The sequence below is a fragment of the Cupressus sempervirens genome, chromosome 2 (assembly GCF_028749045.1).
Source record: "Cupressus sempervirens isolate cs-2001-9-10 chromosome 2, ASM2874904v1, whole genome shotgun sequence".
In the NCBI taxonomy this organism is placed as follows: Eukaryota; Viridiplantae; Streptophyta; class Pinopsida; order Cupressales; family Cupressaceae; genus Cupressus; species Cupressus sempervirens.
The window spans coordinates 150687000-150710085 of record NC_143119.1 but is presented as its reverse complement, the minus strand read 5'-3'; the positions used below and the strand labels follow the sequence as shown (position 1 = coordinate 150710085).

General features: G+C 34.5%; 1 protein-coding gene across 1 annotated transcript in view; it reads left to right on the top strand.

The window, feature by feature from the left end:
- The window catches only part of LOC149571493 (transducin family protein / WD-40 repeat family protein), a 76034-nt gene extending 53359 nt beyond the window's left edge, over positions 1-22675 (top strand). The window contains exons 4-6 of the mRNA XM_089813008.1: positions 19852-20277; positions 21298-21705; positions 22067-22675. Coding sequence (XP_089669134.1) covers positions 19852-20277; positions 21298-21705; positions 22067-22318 — 1086 coding nt within the window. The 3' untranslated portion in view covers positions 22319-22675. The remainder of the gene's footprint in view (positions 1-19851; positions 20278-21297; positions 21706-22066) is intronic.
- Positions 22676-23086: the final 411 nt, after the last annotated feature.

Here is a 23086-nt window from a genome sequence, read left to right as displayed (position 1 = left end):
GATGATGGGGGGACGACCAGGGGACAGTTGGGCAGGGAGGGGTGATGTATACTATACATATAAAACTTGAAATGCTAATTATTAAATGATGTTTCAATATAACATACCGAATTAAAATACTTGAACATAGCAAATTGCAACACAAACTAGAACCATTGAACATTCAACAAAGTAACATAGTACATACCCAACAGTAACATTAAAAAATCAAAATTCAAATATAAGTTCAAGTACCCATCCTAGTGGTGGTGTGGTTGCGGAATGGCAAAGGTGGGGGTACTTGGGTACTCCAAGTACCCGATGCGAGGATGTCTCGGGGACAGGTACTTGGAGGTTTGGGAGGGGGTTTGAGTCCCCATGTCTCACTGTAAAACACTTAAGTTCCATACTAATTCATGTCTGCAATGTCAACAGTTGTGTGTGTGTATCTGAAGTCTGATTTCTCATCAGTTTAATCCCTTACATTGATCTCCTTTAAATAGAGTACCTTAATGCTTGCTCTTATTCATCTTTTCAGGCTGCTCTTAAAATCTGAATAATATTCTTTAATACCGTTCCTTTTTTAATTTCCCTTACTCAGCTCCAACTTTCCTTACATAGATACCATCCTCTTTTGCAATGGTCACAACCTTTCATAATTACCACCTTTTGAGAGAGTTACTACCTTTTATAATCACCACCCTTTGAAAGAGTAGCAACCCTTTATCATTGTTGCCCTTTGGAAGAGTCACTTCCTTATTTCTTTCCCTTTCTTTCTTCACACATTAATACTTCTTTAATACCTATGCTCTCGTCTTTCTTCCTTACTCCCTATCTCCTTTTAGATGAACTCTCCTCCCTTTTATAACTTATGTTGAGGGAGAGAACTTTTTATTGCATATCTTTTGACTTTTCATTAAACTTATTTTTTTTCTAATTATAATATAAAATATTATATTTTAATATTAATATTATTATTAATAATTAAATCCTATGTCAGACTGGCGACATTACAAGTAGGACCTGAAAGGCTGAAAACACCTTTCTATTTGCAATTCATTCCATTTGGATTCGAAGTAGATTTACTTCCTGATTTTTTTATGCTGATCTCTTTATCTGCTCTTTCTGCACTTAATTCCAAATCAGACTTCATTCCTTTGAGTATTGTTGAGTAATTGATAGGTTTCTCTGTGTGGGAGGAAACAACTAATCTAGGGCAAGAATTCTTTCATTCTTGCCCTCAACTGGGGGATAGGGCAGGAGGAGGTGCCACTGACCTGAATTTTATGATTTGAGGCATTGATGAGTGATGTTTAAGTGATGAGTAATAACGTAATGAATGCTGGTTTCATGTATTGGTGAATGATGATTGAATGAATGCTGATTTGATAGAGTGGCTTTTTGATTATTGTTTGCTTGATTTATAAGTGATGATTGCTTTTGTGGATTCATGAGATGATTAATAAGTAATCCTTGAATGTTTGTAATGATTTCTCCTTTTTTGATTAAAGGGTCACTAACTTCCAGAAGAACTGAGTCACCACTCTCCGTTGCTGTTGTTTGAGAATAATAATGTTCCCCTCTATATCTCCCAATGTGAGGGAGCTCTTCATCATGTCATCCCTTTACAAGTGTCATACCCTTTCACAATTACCACCCTCTTCATCATTTTTGCCCTATGAAAGAGTGACAAACTTTTCACAATTATCATCCTTTGAAATAGTACAACTCTTCCTTATGTCTTCCCATTGAGAGTGTCACAACCTGAGCTACTGGGTTTGCACCTTGGACACTCAAACTGGGTTTGGGTGCAGAACGGGGTCAGGTTCGGGTTTGTGAAATGGTTTGTGCTTAGTCTAGGCAGGGTCCATGCGCAGCCCTGTGTGTCCTCATGGGTTCCTCCCACAAAACTTGTGAGTGTTGAAACTACAGCTTTGAAAGAGATCTAAGCATCAAATTTAGCATGCTTATTATAGATGAAACCCACCATATGATGATAGTGGGCGTCTATCATAATGGGCAACTATCATAGTGGTAGTGAGCGGATAGCGTTGAAGATAAGTCTTAGTGCTGATAGTGGACAACTATGATGTAGTGGACAGCATTGAAGATAAGACTTAGTGCTGATAGTGGGCAACTATGATGTAGTGGACAACATTGAAGATAAGATTTAGTGCTGATAGTGGGCAACTATGATGGCTATGAAGATGGACAATTATAATAGTGGGCAACTATGATATATTGTATTCAAATAATTAAAGTTTCCAATCTATATATTGGAGCTTCTTGTATCATGTAAAACATGAAGTTGTAAGAATGAAGTTGTACATGTGATATTGTACTTATTTTTAGACATTAATAAAGTAACTATCTTTGTTGTGTGGCAAGGTTTTTCCCTTCAAGAGGAAGGGTTTTCCCAGGATAAATACATGTGTCTTTTCTTCATATGCTGTTCTGATTTTCCTATATACTGCTGCTATGTGATTCTGGTTTTAAATTCAACGTGGTATCAGAGCCAGGTTCTGATGATAGCAATTAAGGATACTTGGCATGACTGGTTTAATGCCCGATCAAATAAAATGATGAATTTTCTTCTTATTGTAAAGTCTATTGTGTGATGTTTTTATCTTAGGAGTGTTCGTCAGAATCACACTGCATCTATTTAATCCTGTTCGAATTTGGATGCCGGCTAATTCAATATTTGGCAATATTATTCAATGTCTCTTCTCTTTGCTGAGTCAAATTCTTTTTAACATCCAATCTGAGAAGCGTCAAGAGTTATCAGGGTGATTTTATTGCGACTGTTAGTTTTAGCCCTTTCCTTTTGATGGTGCTCTCGTCGAATTCGCATGGAGACTCTTTTTAAAGCTCTGTGTGTGTTTTTTTAAGGGTTTTGGAGGTGGATTCATTTGCGCAGTCTCTTGTAGCCAAATCATTACTCTGAACATGTCTTCTACTGCTTCCCATCTGCGTTTGCACTCACTCCTACTTGTCTCATTGATGAAATTTTAATGACAAAGGCAGATAAGCCAGGTTTCGATCTTAGCTGATTACGCACCCAATTAGATGCGTTTCTTGCTCTTTATCATACTCACCTGATGCACAAAAGTTTCGTCGGCGAAAAGTTTGATGACGTCCACCCGACTCTCACTTTAGAAGACAGGGCAAAGGGGATCCATTTCCAGCAACCATGATGGAGAAAAGAAAAAGTTGAATGTTGTCTCAAGAGTATATTCTATTAATTTGTGCAGGCATCGGAACATGTTCTTGATTTTTCTAATTATCAAGCTATCAAGCTTTTGGTAGCATCATATTTGACATTTTGTGCAGGTCTGATGGTGCGAGGAAGAATGCTCGTGGTGTGTAAGGTTTTCTGGAGATTGCTCGGGTCTGATGTTTTCCTTGCTCAACGGGAGTTAAGCTTGCAATCTTTCATCTTTCATCTTTTTTGATTATTTTTATGCGATATCGTGTTCTGATGTTCATCCATGTTTTCTTACTGAGAAGATTAATCTTGTGTTTGTTGAGAATGCTCAGTTGGGAGTCACAGGAAGTAAGAGGAATGGATATACTGTTCAATCTATAACTATCACCGTCAGGTCAGTGGCATTTCCTTTGGAAGGTTAATGGTTGTTGGCATTCAAAGCTGTGTGCAACGTTCACATATTGTATGTTTTGGAAATCAAAGATGGGCGCATTAGTTACTCTAAAAGTGTGCAGATGCCTGGAGTTGGTTTGTGCCTTTAGAAATAGTTTTCTTGTAGCTGATCTAGAAGATAAGTATTATTTCAGCATATGAACACTGGTTATTGATTCTGCTACAGCAAATAAGTATTTTGAGTAAAATCATATTTTTATTTTGGAATAAGCAAATAATTTTATGAGTTGTTATTAATCTCCCTTCGTTGAAGGATACAACTAGAGGGAGGCTTTATATTTAAGAGGGAGTGCTCATGGAAGTCCCTTCATTCTCACATATGCTTGTGATGCTTGTGGTATTTGTAAAACTTGGGACTTAAATAGAAGTAAGTCTTGTTTTTGTTATACCTATTTTTATCTTGTGTGAATAAATAAGATTGTAAGATCAGCTATGATAACTCTTTCGCTATGCGATAGTGAACATCATGTTGAGAGAGTCCATGATGTCATCACGTTGAGAGATTCTGTGATGGGAGTTGGATGTCATGTTGAGAGATTCCATGACAGTTCACGTTGAGAGAGTCCGTGAACAAAGGTTTCGCTGTGAGTCTTGCAAATCTTTTCATGTTGAGTGATTCCATGAATATGATTGATTGTTATAGTTTTTCATGTTGAGTGATTCCATGAATATGATTGATTGTTACAGGTTTTCATGTTGAGTGATTCCATGAATATGATTGATTTGTAACTTTAAATAAATGTCATGGTATGAGATGTTGGGAGTCAACAATGTACTCCAAGTGAACTAAGTATTCAGCAGCTGTTGTTGATATGCCAAATTATATCAAGCTGTTTTTTCAAGAAGCTGCATGCTTGGTGTTGCAGTCATGTGACTGTTACTGTCACATTCATTTTCATTTGCAGCTGCAACATGTTGGCTGTTTGTAGTTGATTATTGGGCTGTTGCAAAGACAATGGATGTTATTTGCATACATATTCAACATGGTATTTGCTGCAATTTGTATTTAGGAAGAATTTATACAGTTTGTCACTGTGTTCAAATAATTCTAAGAGGAGGAATTAAGATTCAAAGGGAGCTTGATTAGCAGAGGGAGAGTGCCAAAACCTTTTACTAAAGTTCAACTAGCTAGTGTAGTAGTGTGACAACTAATGCTAGTTGTTTAGTCAAACATTGGAATCAACTTTGATTTGTTGTAAGGATCAAAGTGTTAAGTTTGTTGTCACTATTAAGAGAAGTTTGAGGTGCAATCCCTCTAGAATGGGTTCTTCTTTGTGAGAGAAGTTCAAGGTGCAAGTCCTCAATCCACCCTTTGCGGGTAGGTAAGTTGGAATCACCCGCTGCAAGTAGGCATCGTGATAATACATTCTTCTAAAAATGTGCACGTAAATCTTTAACAAGATTGCCTCTTAAAAGAGCTCACGTCAGAAGAGTGAAATTATTTGGGTTGCCGGTCCTAGGTGTTTTTTTTCCCTTTATAGAGTTTCTATTAGAGTAATAAAATATTTTCTTATTAATTAAATCATATTGATTAAATTATTAAGTCACATATTGGGCATATAATAATTAATTCTTTAATTAATTATTATCATGCAACCTAGGTCAGTTGCTTGTTAGGGTTTTGATCTCCTTTTATAAGGATTGATCTCTTTGTAATTTATTCATTCACTTTTGATAATAGCAATCTCTTTATTTGCTCATTAAGAATGTCTCATTTATGGATCAGGGAATTCCAACCTCCATAGCATTTGCTTCTTTTTTTCTGTGACAGGTGTCTGCATGCAGGTGATTCTTGGGAGCTATGGGTTTGATCTTTCATCAACTTCAACATGGTATCAGAGCTCCAGATCTTCATGCCCCTATTTTGTTTATGAGAGGTTTGACTTGGCTTTCAGATTTGTGCTTTCTGTTTTAGAAGGTTTCATTTTTCAGATGATTTTGTATTGGATCTAGGGGGTCATTGATTTTCGGTGCACTTCTGAGAAAAAACAAACATCATCGTTGAACTCAGAGCGCCCAAAAACCCCTGTTTTCTTATAAAACTTGTCCAATTTCGACACAATTGAATCTGAGGTAAGAAAAATATTGCTCATCAAGAATGGCTCATCTATTGATATGGGAATACTAGCCTCCATAGCTTTTGCTTCTCTCTTTCTGTGACAGGTGTTTGCATTTAGGTAATTCTTAGGAGCTGTGGGGTTGATCTTTCATCAACTTCAATAGTTTCCATGTTAAAATTTTGTGTCAAATTGTGTGAATGCTTGTGTTGCTAAGTTTATTTCATTATTTACATTTCATGTTGCAACTTGGTATATAAACTAATTAGATATTCTTATATTCCGTGAAGTAAGGAACAATGAGATAACAGTTTGAAGAAAAATGTTTATAAGTTTGATTTGAATTGTTGAATGTGGTTACCGAGCTATTTTTATGAAAGTATATGAAGTTACAATTGCTGTTGAGTGAGGTAACTCATTCACCCCTCCCCTCTTAGATATCTAAATCTAACAATTGGTGTCAGAGCACAATGCTTGAAGGAAGAAGTTTAAAGGGACTTAAGCTAAAGATTTGAAGATGTCATATAAGAGAGAGGCACCCAAGCTGAACAAGGAGAACTTTTCCTCATGGCAAAACAATATGAGACTTCATCTATTTGGAGTTGGAGACAATGCCCTACACTATTTGGAGAATGTATATGTTGCCTATGTAGGTCCTATGACTGTGGATGAAATGAACCAGAAGAGAGAACATAACAATGTGATGATTGAGATTGCATCTTCCCTGAATGATATGGAATTTGATGATATCAAGCTTTCTAATATTGCTAAAGAAATGTGGGATAAGTTGGCACTTGTACATGGTGGAGATGAGAATGTACTGAGAGCTAAATCAGGAAGTCTCAGAGGCAAATGTGATGACATGAGAATGAAAGAAGTTGAAAATGTTGTGCAATATGTGAATCGAATCAAGGAAGTTTTGAGTGTTATCAAAGTTGCTGGTGGAGTTATTAGTGATACTGAAGTTGCAAGTAAAATTCTAAGAACCCTCTTACCAATTTATGCTATTAAAGTTTCTGCAATTCAAGAAGTCCGAGCCATGCTTCGTAATGCTCTTACACTTTATGGTCTTGTTGGTCGGTTGATTGCATTTGAATTATAAGTAATTTTGACAACAATATACCTACAATCGAAAATGCTTTCAAGTCTTCACTAACCATTGGTAGTACAAAGAAAGATAAGAGAAGTAAAGATGAAAATGAGTCTAAATTTGAAGATGATATGGATGATATTGAAACATTGCTTGCAAGGAGGTTACTGAGAGGAAATGGTAAATTCAAAGGTAAATTACCTTTGATATGTTTTAAGTGCAATGAAGTTGGTCACTTTGCTGCTAGATGTCCTAAGAAGTACAGGGATGACAAGAAAGACAAAAATGATAAGAAGGATCACAAATTCAGAAATAACAAAGATTACAAGGACTGCAAAGACAAAGGAAAGAAGGCATGTTACATTGTTGAGGAAGAACACACTGAGTCAGACACTGAAGATGAGAAAGATGGAGTCAACGTGGTGTATGTTGCTATTAAAGAAGATCCTAATGAAGAAAGGTATGAAGAAGAAAAGCCTCTTATTTCACATGTTAAGTAAGAATGATACTTAGATTATTGATAGTGGATGTTCACAACACATGATTGGTGATATTAGTAAATTTGACAAATTTGAAGAAAATGATGGTGAAATTGTTAGACTTGGAAATGATGTTCCATGTCTATTGAAAGGTAGAGGATCATTGGTGCTTAATGATAGAATGAGATGTGATGATGCCTATTGGGTGAAAGGACTAAAATACAATTTGTTGAGTGTTGCTCAGTTGAACAATACAGGTCACAAGCTTGAATTTCAAAGTAAGAAGGTAAAGATCTATGACGAGAAAGAAAATCTGATTGAGACTGGAGAACAAACGAGAGGTAACTTATTTTACCTAGATCCTACAAGCCTATATGCAAGATTTGAAAATGTTTGGTTATGGCATAAGTGACTTTGTCATGTGAACTTTGATAACATTGGTAAGATCAATAGAAAGAGAAGAGTTAGAGGCTTACCGAATTTGGAAAAACGTGACAATGCTATGTGTAAACAATTTCAACTCGATAAGATGACTAAATCTAGTTTCACTCTCAAGACACATACATCTAATGAAATTTTGGAGTTAGTACATACTGACTTATGTGAACCTATGAGAAAAAGTTACTATGGAGATAGATATTTCATGCTATTTATTGATGACTACTCTAGGATGATGACTGTCATGTTCATGAAGCTAAAGTCATATGCTTTTGATATGTTTAAATCGTACAAAGCTAGAGTTGAGAAGGAAATAGGTAAACAACTGAAATACCCAAGATCTGATAGAGGTGGTGAATTTTGTCTAATGAATTCACTAACTTTTGTGCTGAGCATGGAATCAAGAGACAATTGTCTACCCCAAGGACACCACAATGGAATGGAGTAGCATTGAGAAGAAATAGATCTATTGTTGATTGTGCTAGAATATTAATGATCGAAAACAATGTTGCACAAATATTTTGGAAAGCAACTGTCAGCACTGTCGTCTATACTCTCAACCGAGTTGAGTTGAAGAAAGGAACAAACAAGACACCCTATGAATTTTGGTATGATCATACATGAGTATAAGTTATTTCAAAATACTTGGAAGTAAGTGTTATATTCATAAAGATGTAAGAAATGAGAAATTTGATTTTAAAGAAGATGAAGGTATATTACTAGGTTACTCTACTACGAACAAGGCTTATACATGTTGGAACAAGATGACTGATACTATAATTGAAAGTGCAAATGTGAGAGTTGATGAGCTTGCAAATAAACATGATGAGGAAAGCAAGAATGAACTTGAGGATTACAACAAATTTGTATATGTCTATGATGATGTACCTAATATTGCAGCTATTCACTTAAACTAAGTCATTGGACTGGTACACCGAGCAACAACAGAAAGCAACCAAGGAACTACAGAGGAACACCGAACTACAAAAAGGCACTGCCAAGCATTAGACTATTCTACTCGAGCCACTGACTAAGCAACCCGAGCTGAACATTGAGCCCCAACCAAGTGGAGATAATGTTGGAGATGAGAGAACTGAACCTGTCCTAGCCAAGTATGTGAGAAAGAACCATTCACCTGAACAAATCATTGGAGATAGAAGCGTTTGAATCATGACAAGAAATAAGTTAAAGAATCCTACATGTTTAATTGCTGCTTTTGAACCAAGAATTGTAAAAGCTGCACTTGAGAATGAAGATTGGATTAATGCTATGAATGAAGAGATTGATTAGATTGAGAAGAACAACAAATGGACACTGGTACCGAGACCCGAAGATAAGAATGTGATTGGAACAAAGCGGATTTTTAGAAACAAGCTAAATGAAAAAGGTGAAGTTGTAAGGAATAAGGCCAGATTAGTTTGCAAAGGTTATGCTCAAGAAGGAATTGATTATGGTGAGACTTTTGCACCTGTTGCTAGATTGGAAGGAGTCAAACCTCTACTTTCTTATGCTACTTACAAGAGATTCAAGGTTTATCAAATGGATGTCAAGTTTGCATTTCTAAATGGAATACTTGAAGAAGTCTACATTGAACAACCAAAAGAACTTGTTGAACTTATTAGAAGAACCTGGTTTGCAAGTTAAACGAATCATTGTATGGACTGAAACAAGCACCGAGAGCATGGTATGAAAGGTTATATTCATATTTGATTAAAATTGGATTTGCAAGAACTAGTGAGAACAATGATTTGTATTTGAAAAGTGAAGCTGAAAATATGGTATTGATTGCTGAAATATTTGTGGATGCCATTATATTTGGTGGTAATGATTTGTAATGCAAATCATTTGTTGATCAAATGAGCAAAGAATTTGAGATGTCAATGTTTGGTGAGATCAAATTTTTTATTGGATTACAAGTTCATCAAATAAGGAATGGTATATTTTGTGATACAACCTATGCATATAACTATGTTACTGGTACTTAAGAAATTTCCTTCAAATGCTGGTAAGGTACGTATCAGAATCAGATACATTGGAAAATTGCCATGGAATCGGACAGGGTACAATTTTTCAAAGGCTGGATCGTATGTGACTTTTGCAACCTGTATCCAGATGTTTTATCTTGACGTGTTTGACTTCGAATCTAAGTGTTGATGTGGCGTTTTGAATTTTTTTCTGACAAATTTGAGGGTGACATGTTATATAAAACCTCTTGTTCACATTTGAAAACTCTAAAATCTCACACCTAAAACCTATCCTCTTTCCTTTCTATTTGCCGCAAACAGTAATGATTGTAGACGATAGCTATTCGAATCCACTGCAGACGGCCGTGCAAACGTTCGCCTTGTCTGCATTTTGGAAATGGTAGTTGCAACGTTAGAGCGATAATTATGAAAGAATTTTATAAAAGTTCTTAATCTATTAAAGTTTTAAATTGATTTAGGTAACAGGGACTTTTAGGATAATTTGAGTTTAAAAAAAAATTATTTTAAATATATAACTCAAAAATACTTAGGATAATTAGGAAAAGAAGATGTTACGGGAATATTTAGAATGATTTAGGATAATTGTTAAAATTTAAAATAGTATTAAACTTTAAAATGTTATGTATATTTATGATAATAGTATTAAACTTTAAAATAGTATTAAATTTATTTAGAATGATAATAGTATTAAACTTTAAAATACTACATATATTTATAATAGAAGATTTATATAATATTATGTTTTTAAAGTTTCGAAAACATTTAAAAATTAAATTGTAAGTTTTTTATGCATAGATAATATTATATTATATTATTAGTATTTTTTTATTTATTGTTTAATATTGTATTATTTAATATTAATATGTTGTTTTAACTTGTTGGCTGGTGTAGATAACATAATGGCTAATATTTTACTTTTTAGGCTGTATGCATTTATACATATATATTTATGATTTTTATATTTTTTTGTTTGAACGTACCCAAACCCCCTCCCAAAAAATTGTCATACCGACATATTTGTACCCGTGCGTGTACTCGTACCGGCAACTTAGGTATATAAAGGAGATCTTGAAGTTTTGATATTTGGTGAAGTAAGGAACAATGAGATAACAATTTGAAGAAAATTGTTTATAAGTTTGATTTGAAATGTTGAATGTGGTTATCGAGCTAATGTTATGAAAGTATATAAAGTTACAATTGGTGCTGAATTGTTTTTGAGGCCTATGAGATAACTAATTCACCCCTCCCCTCTCAGTTATCTACATCTAATAGGTTTTGACCCTGTTAGGTGTCTATTATATACATATAGTGTATTTGTCCTTGTTAGAGGACTTGATCTTGTTGGAGGCCTCAACCGTGTTAGGAGTTGTATTACAAAATGATCTCACAGATCTACAACAATATACAACTTTACAAATAGTATAGAGAAAATACTAAAAGCCCGACTATACTGATATCTCAAAATTTTGATTAGTCCTTCGTTGTTTATTGCATCTGATCATGCCAATATACCTTTGTTATGCTTTGATCATCAAAACATTATGATCATATTGATTCAAAGGGAGTAAACCATGTTGAGAGGGATTCTCTAGTTATCAATAAATTGTAGTAGTCAAGAGGACTGTGATTCATGAATATGCCTTTTGATTAAGTGATTTTAATGCGCCCACCCTTGTGTACATCACGAGGAAGTGATGTACAAGATGAATGTACAATGAAAGGAGATGGAATCAGATGTTACAAAATAGGGCAGACATCTTGTGTTCCCCGTACATCATTAAACATGAGATAAGACAAAAGACTTGGAAATAATTAAACTACGGAAACATTAAAAGTGTGCCATGTTGTCAATGATATAAATAGACTATCACAAAGGATAGACATAGAGGAAGCTACTGATTTCTATTGTGACGAGAAACCATCAGAAATGGATAGGATATGTATATATAAAGAGAAACATATTGTAAAGAGCTTAGTCTATGGTGCATGGTGCATCGAATATCCTTAAACTCAAATTTATAGGAGATAATCAGATCTTCTCAATGTAGAGGCTTGGAGGTCTCGACATCAAATTTCCTTCAATTAATTTTGTTCTAAGGTCATGGATCAATTTGGAGGAAAGTATGAACATACATATTTGTCATTATTTGAAATACAACTTACAAGTTTTATTGTGTGAGATTCATCTCTAAGAAAGTTGAATTGAAAGTACATTCACCATATTAAAGTTTAAAAGACAATGATATAGAGGTTGATAGGGATTGAAAACTCTATAAAATGGAATAAGTGGGAATTTTACATCGAAGGGGGAAAGAATAACCAATGTTTTATTCCCAAATGCCTATATGGAGATAGTTTTGACGCATATGGACCTTCATTGAGAAACTTGTATAAAGGATGTACAGATAAGTACTCATTAGCCTTGAATATAACATTTATCTTCTCACTATATTCTTTGTCTTATTTGTAATTCTACACATACTATAAGAGTTATTTTGCCTTGATCTTTTCCTTTGTATCTAAAGTTTATCTTGCAGGAAAAGAAGAATGACACATTAGGCAGCTTATGACAGTAGCTTAAAATAAGTTGTGATCAGACTGGATAAAGTGAGGCTCTTGAGGCAAATATTCTTGATGATTAAGATTATGAGTATCCTTCTACATTAAGAGGGAGTATGACACTTCTTCGAACTTTGAAGGCAACGCAGGAGCTTAGAAGATTGATACTCAGAGGGAGTCTAGAAATACATGTGTGTGATTGCATGATTTTGATGGGCCTACTCGAGTGCATCATGAGGAAGCATTCAGAGTGAGTCTGACAAGAATCCTTGGGGGAAGAGAACCTCTAAGGGAGTAACAACTGGACCTAACTTCCCAATATCACAATTCTAAGGGAGTATTTTTGAAGTGCAATCCTTTGTGAATGATATTTTCTCTACGAGGAGAAGTTCTAAGTGGAACTCCTTGTAATGCATTCTTCTTTGTGAGAGAAAATCAAGGTGAAAGCCTTTGTACCACCTCTGACTTGGTTCATGGTGGTTACTATTTCACATATGATATGTAATGAAAGGTGAGGATCTTTCATTGACATATATAAGCAAAAGGTAATCACTGTAAGGTGACGATCTAATAAATGGTAGATTTGTTTTCATGATAGACTTTTATTAAGTTGTCCCAGAGTGCTAGAAGTCATGATAACGAACATATCATTCAGAAGGTAGCTATTGTAAGGTGGCGATCTTATAAATGGTAGACTTATTATCATGAAAGACTTCATTAAGTTGTTGCCTTAGAATGCTGGAAGCCATGATAACGAATGTGTCATGATCAGACTTCATTAAGTTGTTGTCCTGGAGTGTCGGAGATCATGATACTTGTCATGATAGAGACCATGATATTGTGATTTCTTGTTAAGTTGTTGTCTCGGAAATTAGATATCTCACATCCTTCTAGGATATATCATATTCTTTTGGTAGGTGTCAAGGATTTGTTGCTAGTGCACATACCAAAAGAATATGCGTATGATGAATATCATTATGATTGATATTACTTGTTGAATCATACTTTAGATTATATTAAAACATAACATCTAAGTTGATGTATCTATGTTGATATCCTTAAATGTGCCATTCCAAAAATATCATATTGAGATGATATCTCTCCATATTCTTGAAAGCATAATGTGTTCTATAAATCCTCCCTATCTAAGAGGGAGTGTTAAAGTTGTAGCTTCAGTTAGATAAATTCGATCTGAGATGCATTATTATTATTGGTAATCATCATTTCCTCTATATACTTATCCATGATAAATGATATATAATATGTATAACAATATATATGTATATATATACTGTAGTATATAATATATATATATTATATATATATATATATATTGTTACACATTATTATTTATGTTAATATAATATTATTAAATGATGATTACACCATAGAGACATGTCTCCTCTCATATTTATGTGAGATCCAAATCTGCATTTGGAACACATCAATCACATTGGCAATATTAATACATTTGTAGAAAAACGATCTAAGTTACTCAAAAATCGATACTAGATTTTTTTTTGATTTTGGTATGAATATCACTCTAGTTAGCTGTAGGGAAACACCGGATTTTAATTGGATTGTGCAGATTCCAATTCCTCTTACAGGGTGAGTGGAGTAATCTCCTATAGTGACTCATTCATTTGAATTTTCTTCAAGGCTATCCAGTTGTTCTCTGACGGGATGCTCCACTCTCAATGACCCAATTATTTTTGCTGGTCATTAATTCACTTGATAATGCTGAAAAGAATACCATTCTTTTTGTATCCTTGACTTCTGCTAGTGAGGCTTGATTCTTGAGTATTTTTGGACATTTTACGGTGAGATGTTCATACTTGTTACATCTATAGCACTGTACCTTAGACATATCTTTCTTTCTTTTGAATGAATGTTTATTGTTGTCTTTTCCCTTTTTCATTTAAAATGTCCTTTCTTCCCTTTCTTATGTGAATTTGTATTCAATACTTGAATTTCTCCACCAGTATTAATTATTCCAATCCCCTTGGTGATCAATTTTGATTCTTATTGAATATAGTCAGTTTTAGACGATCAAATTTAGGAAGTTTGGATTGGGCACTTATTCCTTGTGTGAACGATTCCCAGGACATGGGAAGTTTGTTGAGAGCCAATATTTGTTAATTTTTTGTTGTCAATTATACGTCCAATTGTAGATAGCTGATCCCTTAACTCAGTTAATCTTATAAAGTAGGATGTAATAGATTCACCCCTGTTCATTTTTACATGATACAATTGTTTTTTTAGTGAGAGATCTCGATTGGTATTGTTTATTTCATACAAAGAAGGTAAACATGGCATGTTCAGTTTCCAACTTTGATATAACAGGAACAATATGATCCCTTGCTGCATCCACTAGAATCTTCATGGCTTTGTTGTTAATTCTTTTTCCATTGAATTTTCTTGCTCCTATCTTCTGGCATAGGTATAGTATTTTCCACAAATGAGTCTATATCTTGTTCTCCAAGTGTCAGCATCAATCTGACTTTCCATGAGACAAAATTTGTGGCACCCTCCAGTCTATCTTCAAATTTAATTCCGTTCAGCATGAGTGCTAATCTCCTTTTGATGGTGCTTTAGGATTTCTGTTATTATATTTGCTCTTGGTATTATTTTAACTAGGCTCTGATACCATGTTAAGGAAATAGGATCAGAATTAATACCTTTTTTATAATATATATATATCCCTTAGTTTGATGAATTCACTAACTTGAACCTTCTTGTTGAAGTAATTAACCAAATTCTTCTTGCGGGTTTTGTATATATAATTTGGTTGCCAACCTGTAGGTATATTCTTGAAATTACTTTCAATATAAAATGCAAAGGTATTTGTTAGAGATTGCTGCATTTTTATTAGTACTATAGTATTTAGTATGTTCCAATTTGCAGCGATCTTGATAATATGTGTAAGAGACATGTTAGTAAACAATTTTTTCCCTTTAATTTTAAACCTCAAAGAGAGAAAACTTCTTAATATACTAACAGATTGAAATTCCCCAAAATGTGTAAGGAATTCTCTGCTTAGTATTATTTCACAATACTATAAGGTGCAGCAACTAGTTTGGAAAGATATTCATTAATTACTCTTTTGAGGGAAAACCTTCCCAACAAGTATTTTGAAGAGAACATTGAAAAAGCTAAAACTATCAATTCATAAAAATGAAAAGAATGTGCAGATTGAAAAACTACTTAAATTTTATAACCAAGATCATCCACATGATTAATCCCAATAGATTAAAATGATTTGAAGTTCAATTTTACTACTATCCATTCGAATTCTCTCAACCTCAACAACAAGATTCTAAGTTGCAATAAGACAATGTAAACCTTTTCACAAATGACCAATCTCCTCAAGGATACAAATCATTACAGAACAGACAATATTATCTATTCCAAAAAAGCTTCAAAACATAAAACTGCAGAATCTTATATTTCCTTATCACAACCAAAATTTTGCATCAAAGTTTTCTTTTCAAAATGTAGATACCAAATCCAAAAATATTTCTGGTTTTGCATCCATCGAGAGAGAGTTTTTTTGAAAACAGTTATTATATATATATATATATATATATACCCTTCGGGGCTGGATAACAGAATCTAAAATTACCCTGCCAGGAGTAGATAGTTATTTGGTTACTTAACCAAGCTAACTGACTAAAACAAAATAGAGAAAATAAAAACTAGAAAGCATGCAACTAAGAAATTCCAAACGTCATGAGGCTTTTTCCATGCTAGCGGCAACCCTTCTAGCTTTCCAACTTTAATATGTGGTAGTAAAGGATGAGATGACTGATTGATGTGGTAGACCGAGAAAAGCGATCCTCTGCTTCCAGACTTCTTTTTCCCTCTTCAACTCTACTATCTTTCCTTCATGCACCTGTAGGTGCTTCTGATTGATTATCAACATGGCCTCGACATGGGCGATGTTCGAAAAGTCTTGTTTCATAGGTAAATTCTTTTCTTGAAGCTTCAAGAATCTCTTCTATACTTGTTTGATGATATCTTCTATGGGTAAGACAGAGTCACCTTCTCCTTCTACACACTACCTATAAAACCACTTCAGGTCACTGAGAATTATATCATCTATGACCCCAAGCTCAGATAGCCTTTCTTTGATTTCCGCTACACCCTGCGCAATTGCTTCATTTCTCCATTCAATGCATTCTCGGATTATGTGGAAAGTTTTATCGTCAAGACCAACCACAAGGCATAAAGAGAGGAATTTCTACAGGCTATACCCCTGTATTTCGTTAATCCACAGTATCACTTTCACCCAATTATTTTTCTCCTTCTCGTATCCCTCGATATTTGATTCAACCTTCTTAGTGACAATTGAAATCTCTTTACGAGTATCACTCAAGAGATTCACTTGTGTTACTGCTTCAGTTCGCACAATCTGAACCCATTCTTCAAATGTCTTAGTTGTGGCTTTACACTTTTGTAAATTATCTAGGAACTGTTGATTGGCTAGAGACATGACATCAACAATGGCTGACATTTCATTGATTGGCTTTGGTTCAAGATGTAGAATTACATTGATATATTGGGCCATGCTTCCCATAGCTTCCTTCATATCTTGCTTATCTTTAGCATATTTCCATACCCGGTCAGCAATCTTCTTGTTAGACATCTAGAATATTTTCATGTCTACGGCCCTACTGCTTTCACCTAGGTCTATTTTTTATACCTGATAATCTTGAGGCGTGAGTTCTTCTTGAAGCTTATCCTATGAAGGTTTGGCAATTTTTGCCAACCATCGTCCTGTGTCCTTTTCAAAATCGATCCGAGAATCCGTTTTTGGTTTCTTAATTTTAGAAGACCTTCCAAGGCATTTACTCACCAAGTCATCCACTGGCATGGAGAGTGGTACCATGCTTAATTTCTTTTCTACAGAAGTCTTAAACCGCTTAGGTGTCACAGGCTCCTTTCCAGGCATTTATTGTTGATCATCTCCATCACATCAACATGCGAACTCATTTTAATGATGCCAGATAATTATTACTTTTAGTTTCCCAGAAATAACTGGTACTTCTAACACATGCCGCTTAACTGTCACATTTATTGCCTTGTACATCTTTGACACATGGCAAGGAAGTGGGGCCTCCTTTAAGCAAAACGTGCATGCTTTGCTTAACGAAATCCATGCGAGAAGAAAACAAGTGAAATCGTTAGAAATAAAAGGGATGAAGTTGAAGTTGAAGTTACATATTCTTGCTTCAACTTCAACTCCTTTGCATGGGACATATTGGACTGATGGACAAGCGGGAAGAAGGATTCTGCATTTGCGCAAAAGATACTGACTTGAAGTAGAAGTTGAAATAAATGGGTACTAGGTTTAAGTTCAACTTCGATTTAGCAAAATTTTGGGTATTGGTATCTACAATTGACAAGACAAATTTGGGGCTAAGAAGACAAATAGACATGTCTCATGTAGGGACATGTCTCTACATGGTCTAAGCTATATAGGGACATGACCCTATATATGGCATGTCTGACACATTACTGCCAACGGTTCATAACAACACAAGAAGCCGTTCCATTACAATGCGATCTGCATAATGATAATCGTTGTTTATTAAAAAGTAATAAAAGCACAATCTGCATGATAAATATATCAGTTAGTATTTGCAGTAAATGATTTGTATGACAATTGTTCCACACAGATTTTTGATTCAATCAGAATTGAATATTGATCAATAAGTACTCAGATTAATAATCATTAGATGATGTTAACACAGTACAAATGTGTATACATATATAGATACACACACACATCTGTATGTATATATGCCTTATCTAATCATTGTTAATCAGAGATAATAATGATTAACTAGTAACCATGATAAGTGAATAAAACAGTTTATCTCTTGATCAACCAATCTGTCTGAAGCTAAAACATTAACAAGATTGAGGCTACATGTAGAAATATGGTTAGTTTAGGTTAGAGTCAGGGTTTTTATTACCATGAAAGTTAGGATAATGGTTTAAGTTTATGGACCACGATTAGAGTTTGGTTGTGTTTATAGTTTGGATTATGAACTCACTTAGAATTAGGTATATGGTTTCAATTACAATTTAATGTTTCTGAAAAGGTTTTAGGTAAAGGGTTTTAACTTTTAAGGTAAATGTTAATGGTAATTGTGCATGATCAAATAATCTTGTTGATTGCACATATGCAAAATAAAAGATATTTTTTTTCCTTAATTCACCTTCAATATCTCTTCAGTGTGCCCATTGCAGCCCATGGTGAGATTGTTAGTATTAATGTGTCTTAATTGGGAAAAGGGTCATGAGATAAAGTGGGTGCATTGGGTGTGTCTTGTTTCACATGAAATGATGTTGATATGCTTCTGCATGGCCATGCATTCCTAGACAACAATGATATTATTTAAAACAGACATGCTTGGGGAGAACCCAGCATGTTTAATTTGACCAAGAAGGTGGAGCATGCATGAAGGGAATAAGGTTTTGTCTAAAAGTTGTGTTACATTCAGCAGGTTTGTCCACTTGAGGCTTGCAATCAACTCTAGAATGCAAACTATTATGTTAATTTTTATATGAAGCTGGCTGCTAAGCTTGCCAAACAATTTGCTATTAAAAGTTTTTTGGTTGATGTAAAACAAATTTGGGCATTAGAAAATCCAGATTGCTTTTGAAAGTTAACAGAAGAAATTGTGAGTTATAGGTGGCTTTTAGTTTATCGTTTGTATAATGGCTTATCACATAGTATGCATTGGGAATGTGATTTCACATGAAATGATGTTTATAAGCTTCTGCATGCCCACACTATGCTGTTCAGTAACTCCTTTGATCAGGATGCTAATTTAAAATATTATGCATGTACCTTGGTTATCTATACAAAGTGAGCCTGTCATCATCATACTTGATCATTTAGATGCACCTCAGTCAAATGCTTGGCAAGGGTTCAAAAACTCATTGCATTGTGGATCTCACTTTAAATTAGTGTAGTTGTGTTGGATTTGTGTGCCTTTGGTTGCCTTTCATCTGAGATCTTGACTAGATTTTGTGGTTTTGCCACTCTTTTATTGCATAACATGAAGTAGGAATTGTTGAAAATTGAAGCTGTAATGGATGGTCCAAGTCTTTAGCAATTATGTAGAAGATATCTTTCTAGCAGCTGCAGTTTACATGGAAATTTCATTTCATTACATTTCTCGATCCTAAGGGCATCAATGGACATGATAAAAATGAATTTTGTTCTTCAAAATCTGCCGGCGACATTCTGTACACAACAATTTTATTATTGAAATCTACGACATGATCATTTTTGTGTATAAAAACATGATTTCTTCAATTTTGAGATACCTCTAGAAATCAAATGCAGAATATAAGGATGGAAGTCACATTTGATTTAAAGGTTATCTTGTTTCAGGTATTCTAGTTGTGTTTCTAACAATCTTGTTTTAGCAAGTAGAGTTCTTTCGATTCTTTTATTTAATTTTCAATTCTCCAACTTCTATGGTATGCGAATATATTTGAGCCAAAATAGGTTAGCTTAGTGTGTGATGTAATCTTTGTAGTCTATTTTACTTTACTGTGTGATGTGATCTCTGTATTCTGTGTTGTGCAGGTACTTACTGTGTCAGCAGATAAGTCTGCAAAAATATGGGAGATAAATGAAACAGGGAATGGAACAATAAAGAAAACATTGACATTTGGAAGCCAAGGAGGAGCAGAGGACATGCTAGTTGGCTGCCTTTGGTTAAATGATTATCTGATTACTGTTTCTCTTGGTGGCATGATGAGCTTACTGTCTGCAAGCAATCCAGATAAACCTCCAAAGCTAATTTCTGGTCACATCAAGAGTATAAATGCAGTTGTATTTTCTCCTCACAATGGCCAAAATGAGGTTTACTCAAGTAGCTATGACGGCATAATTGTTAGATGGATAGTTGGTTCTGGCTATGCTGGCCGTATAGAGAGGAAAGATAGTAGCCAAATTAAATGTCTTGCAATAGTTGAAGGAGAGCTAATAGCATGTGGCTTCGATAATAAGGTGAAGCCTTGTTCATGCTAAAGACTCTGTGATTCAGAATTCCTGTCTTGTAGTAGTTGTTTTTCATTTTTTTCTGAGGAATTGATGCCAAAGCAATCCAGGAGCACTTTGGTGGTATTTGCACAGCTAAAAGTAGATATAAAAAAATCCAATTTTTGAAATTTTCTATGTTTTAGTAAATTGCATTTTGGAGGCCATTGAAGTGGATTTGGGCTTCCTGAAATTGTTTGAAAGGTCTGAAGAGATCAAGTTTCAGTCTATTCACATGGATTGCTGAACCAAGGAATTTCAAACTCTGCTCTGAAGGCCTCTAAAAATACAATTTACTGTAAACTAGAAGATACCAAAAAAATGAATTTTTTGATATTTTCCACCGTTCGCTGCCATCCAAAGTGCCCTAGATTGCTTCAGGAACAAGAATGATCCTTGTTTATTTATTTCTCTGTTCTATAAATGGTAGAGCAATTTTCAATAGAATGTAGGTGCACATTTGCTTGCTTACATCACTTGCTCATCTAAGCACTTGAACAGTAACTCTGTGCCTCTCTTTCCTCCATCTAACCAAAGCGTGGTGGGTAGGCAAATCTTATCCATCTCCTATTCTATGTGTTGCAAGACAAAGTAATAATTTTAACTTCTACTGCTATTGCACCATTAAGGTTCCAACTTTAACACATTGTTTGCTCATCATATCTGTTTTTTCATTAGTACATTGATATATATTTAGCGTTCTGTATCTTTGAAAAGCCCATTTCTCCTCCCAGTACAGGTTCAGTGGAAATGGAAACAGTGATTATGATTATTTTACTGCTGCTGCACCATCCAACATTATTTACTGGCTAGTGAATATACATCCTTCAATTACATTTTTCTAATGATGTATTATTTGTATCCTGAATCAGACATAAATATTTTTGCGGACCATTTTCAAATTCATCATTCTCATTCTAAAATGCTGATGATGCGCATGATTTTCTTGTGATAGAAATTGTTTGAGATGTGATTATTTACTTTTAACAGGTTAGAAGAATACCTTTGTTATCAGAGCAGCAGAAAAATGTAGAACCAATTGATGTTGGGGCACAGATCAAGGATCTTGATGTGTCAATTGGCTGCCCTGATCTTGCTTTTGTTTCCACTGATGCTGGGGTAATTATCATCCGAGGATCAAAAATGGTATCAACCACTGATGTTGGCTATGCAGTGACAGCTGCTGCAGTATCTCCTGATGGAACAGAGGCTGTCATTGGTGGTCAGGATGGAAAATTGCATGTTTACTCAATCAAAGGTGACACTCTTGTGGAAGAATCTGTTCTTGAAAGACATCGTGGCCCAATTAATGCAGTCCGTTATTCCCCTGATGGATCCATGTTTGCATCTGGGGACCTGAATAGAGAAGCTGTTGTGTGGGATTGTGTGACTAGGGAGGTAAGAATTTATTCCAAAGTGAGGGCTTTCTTAGGAAATAGTAACCATTTACATGCAGAAGGTATCTTTCATGCACATAAGAAAATCCTTGGTCTTTAAAGTTATACATTGTGATTTTCTACACATACATAATATTTCATACTTCCGAATGTTTCACTATTTCTTCTTTACCCCCTGGAATGCAACTCCGAATGACATTTTTATTCAGATATTCCTAACCATTTGTGTGTAAACTTCTCTCAAACTTTATGCTCCTACTATTTTTTGTTTTTGCAAAATGAAATACCAATTTAGCAATGCTGGATTTTTTGATGCCACAGATTGGAACTCTAACATGTATATGAACATGCTGCTGTTTCAGATAAAGGTCAAGAACATGCTTTACCACACTGCCCGTATCAATTGTCTTGCTTGGTCACCAGATAGCACTAGAGTGGCAACAGGATCTCTGGACAACTGCATTTTGGTATATGAAGTGAGTAAACCAGCATCCGCTCGAATCACAATTAAGGGGGCTCACTTGGGTGGTGTTCATGGTTTAGCATTCAGTGACCAAAGTACTGTCATTAGTGTGGGAGAAGATGTATGTGTACGTGTGTGGAAACTACCATAGGTCTGTGGTTAGTGTAAAATTTAATTTATAACTAAGATTACGAATAATTGTTCCGGAGCAGAGGGTAATCCAATTTGTGCCGTGATTCTTGTGCTTGTTTGCAAGCTTGAAATGTTTTGGTGCTGTTTTATTATTGTGAAGTGGAAGATATATGTCAAACTCTTGTATTGTTAGATTTTAACTTTTGTAGCAATGCTTCTTTAGGCTAGACAGCTGGGGATAAATTGATGGAAGGGGAAGTTGACTGCTTCTATGGTTGCTCAGGAAGAGTAAACTTAAAATATTTCCACTCTTTTAATTTTTTGTATTTTTATTGTGGTTTGCACCTAAGTCACAGGATACGCCAAATTTCATCCATGAAGTTCGAATTTCAGAGAATTTTTACCCTTTCCGAACTTCATCTGAATTTAATGATATTTATATAAAATTGTTATTATAATAATATTATTTAAAAAATAAATAATATTGAGTTATTTTGTTTAATTATTTAGCAATGTCACACTATTTTGACAATTATGTGGATATATTACTTATATTTAATTTTTTTAATATATATGTTAAATTCAATGTTGATTTTTTTCCAAATTTTGCCAAACTTCATCCGAATTTTATGATCGACAAACTCAAATTCAAATTCAAAACTTGTGACTTAGGTTTGCACTATGTACCTTCAATCAGAATTGGAGCTTAGAATTTGAATAATTTAAACATTTTTCTTTTTGATGTTATCAAAAGCGACAATTTAATTATTAGTAATTTATTAACCTC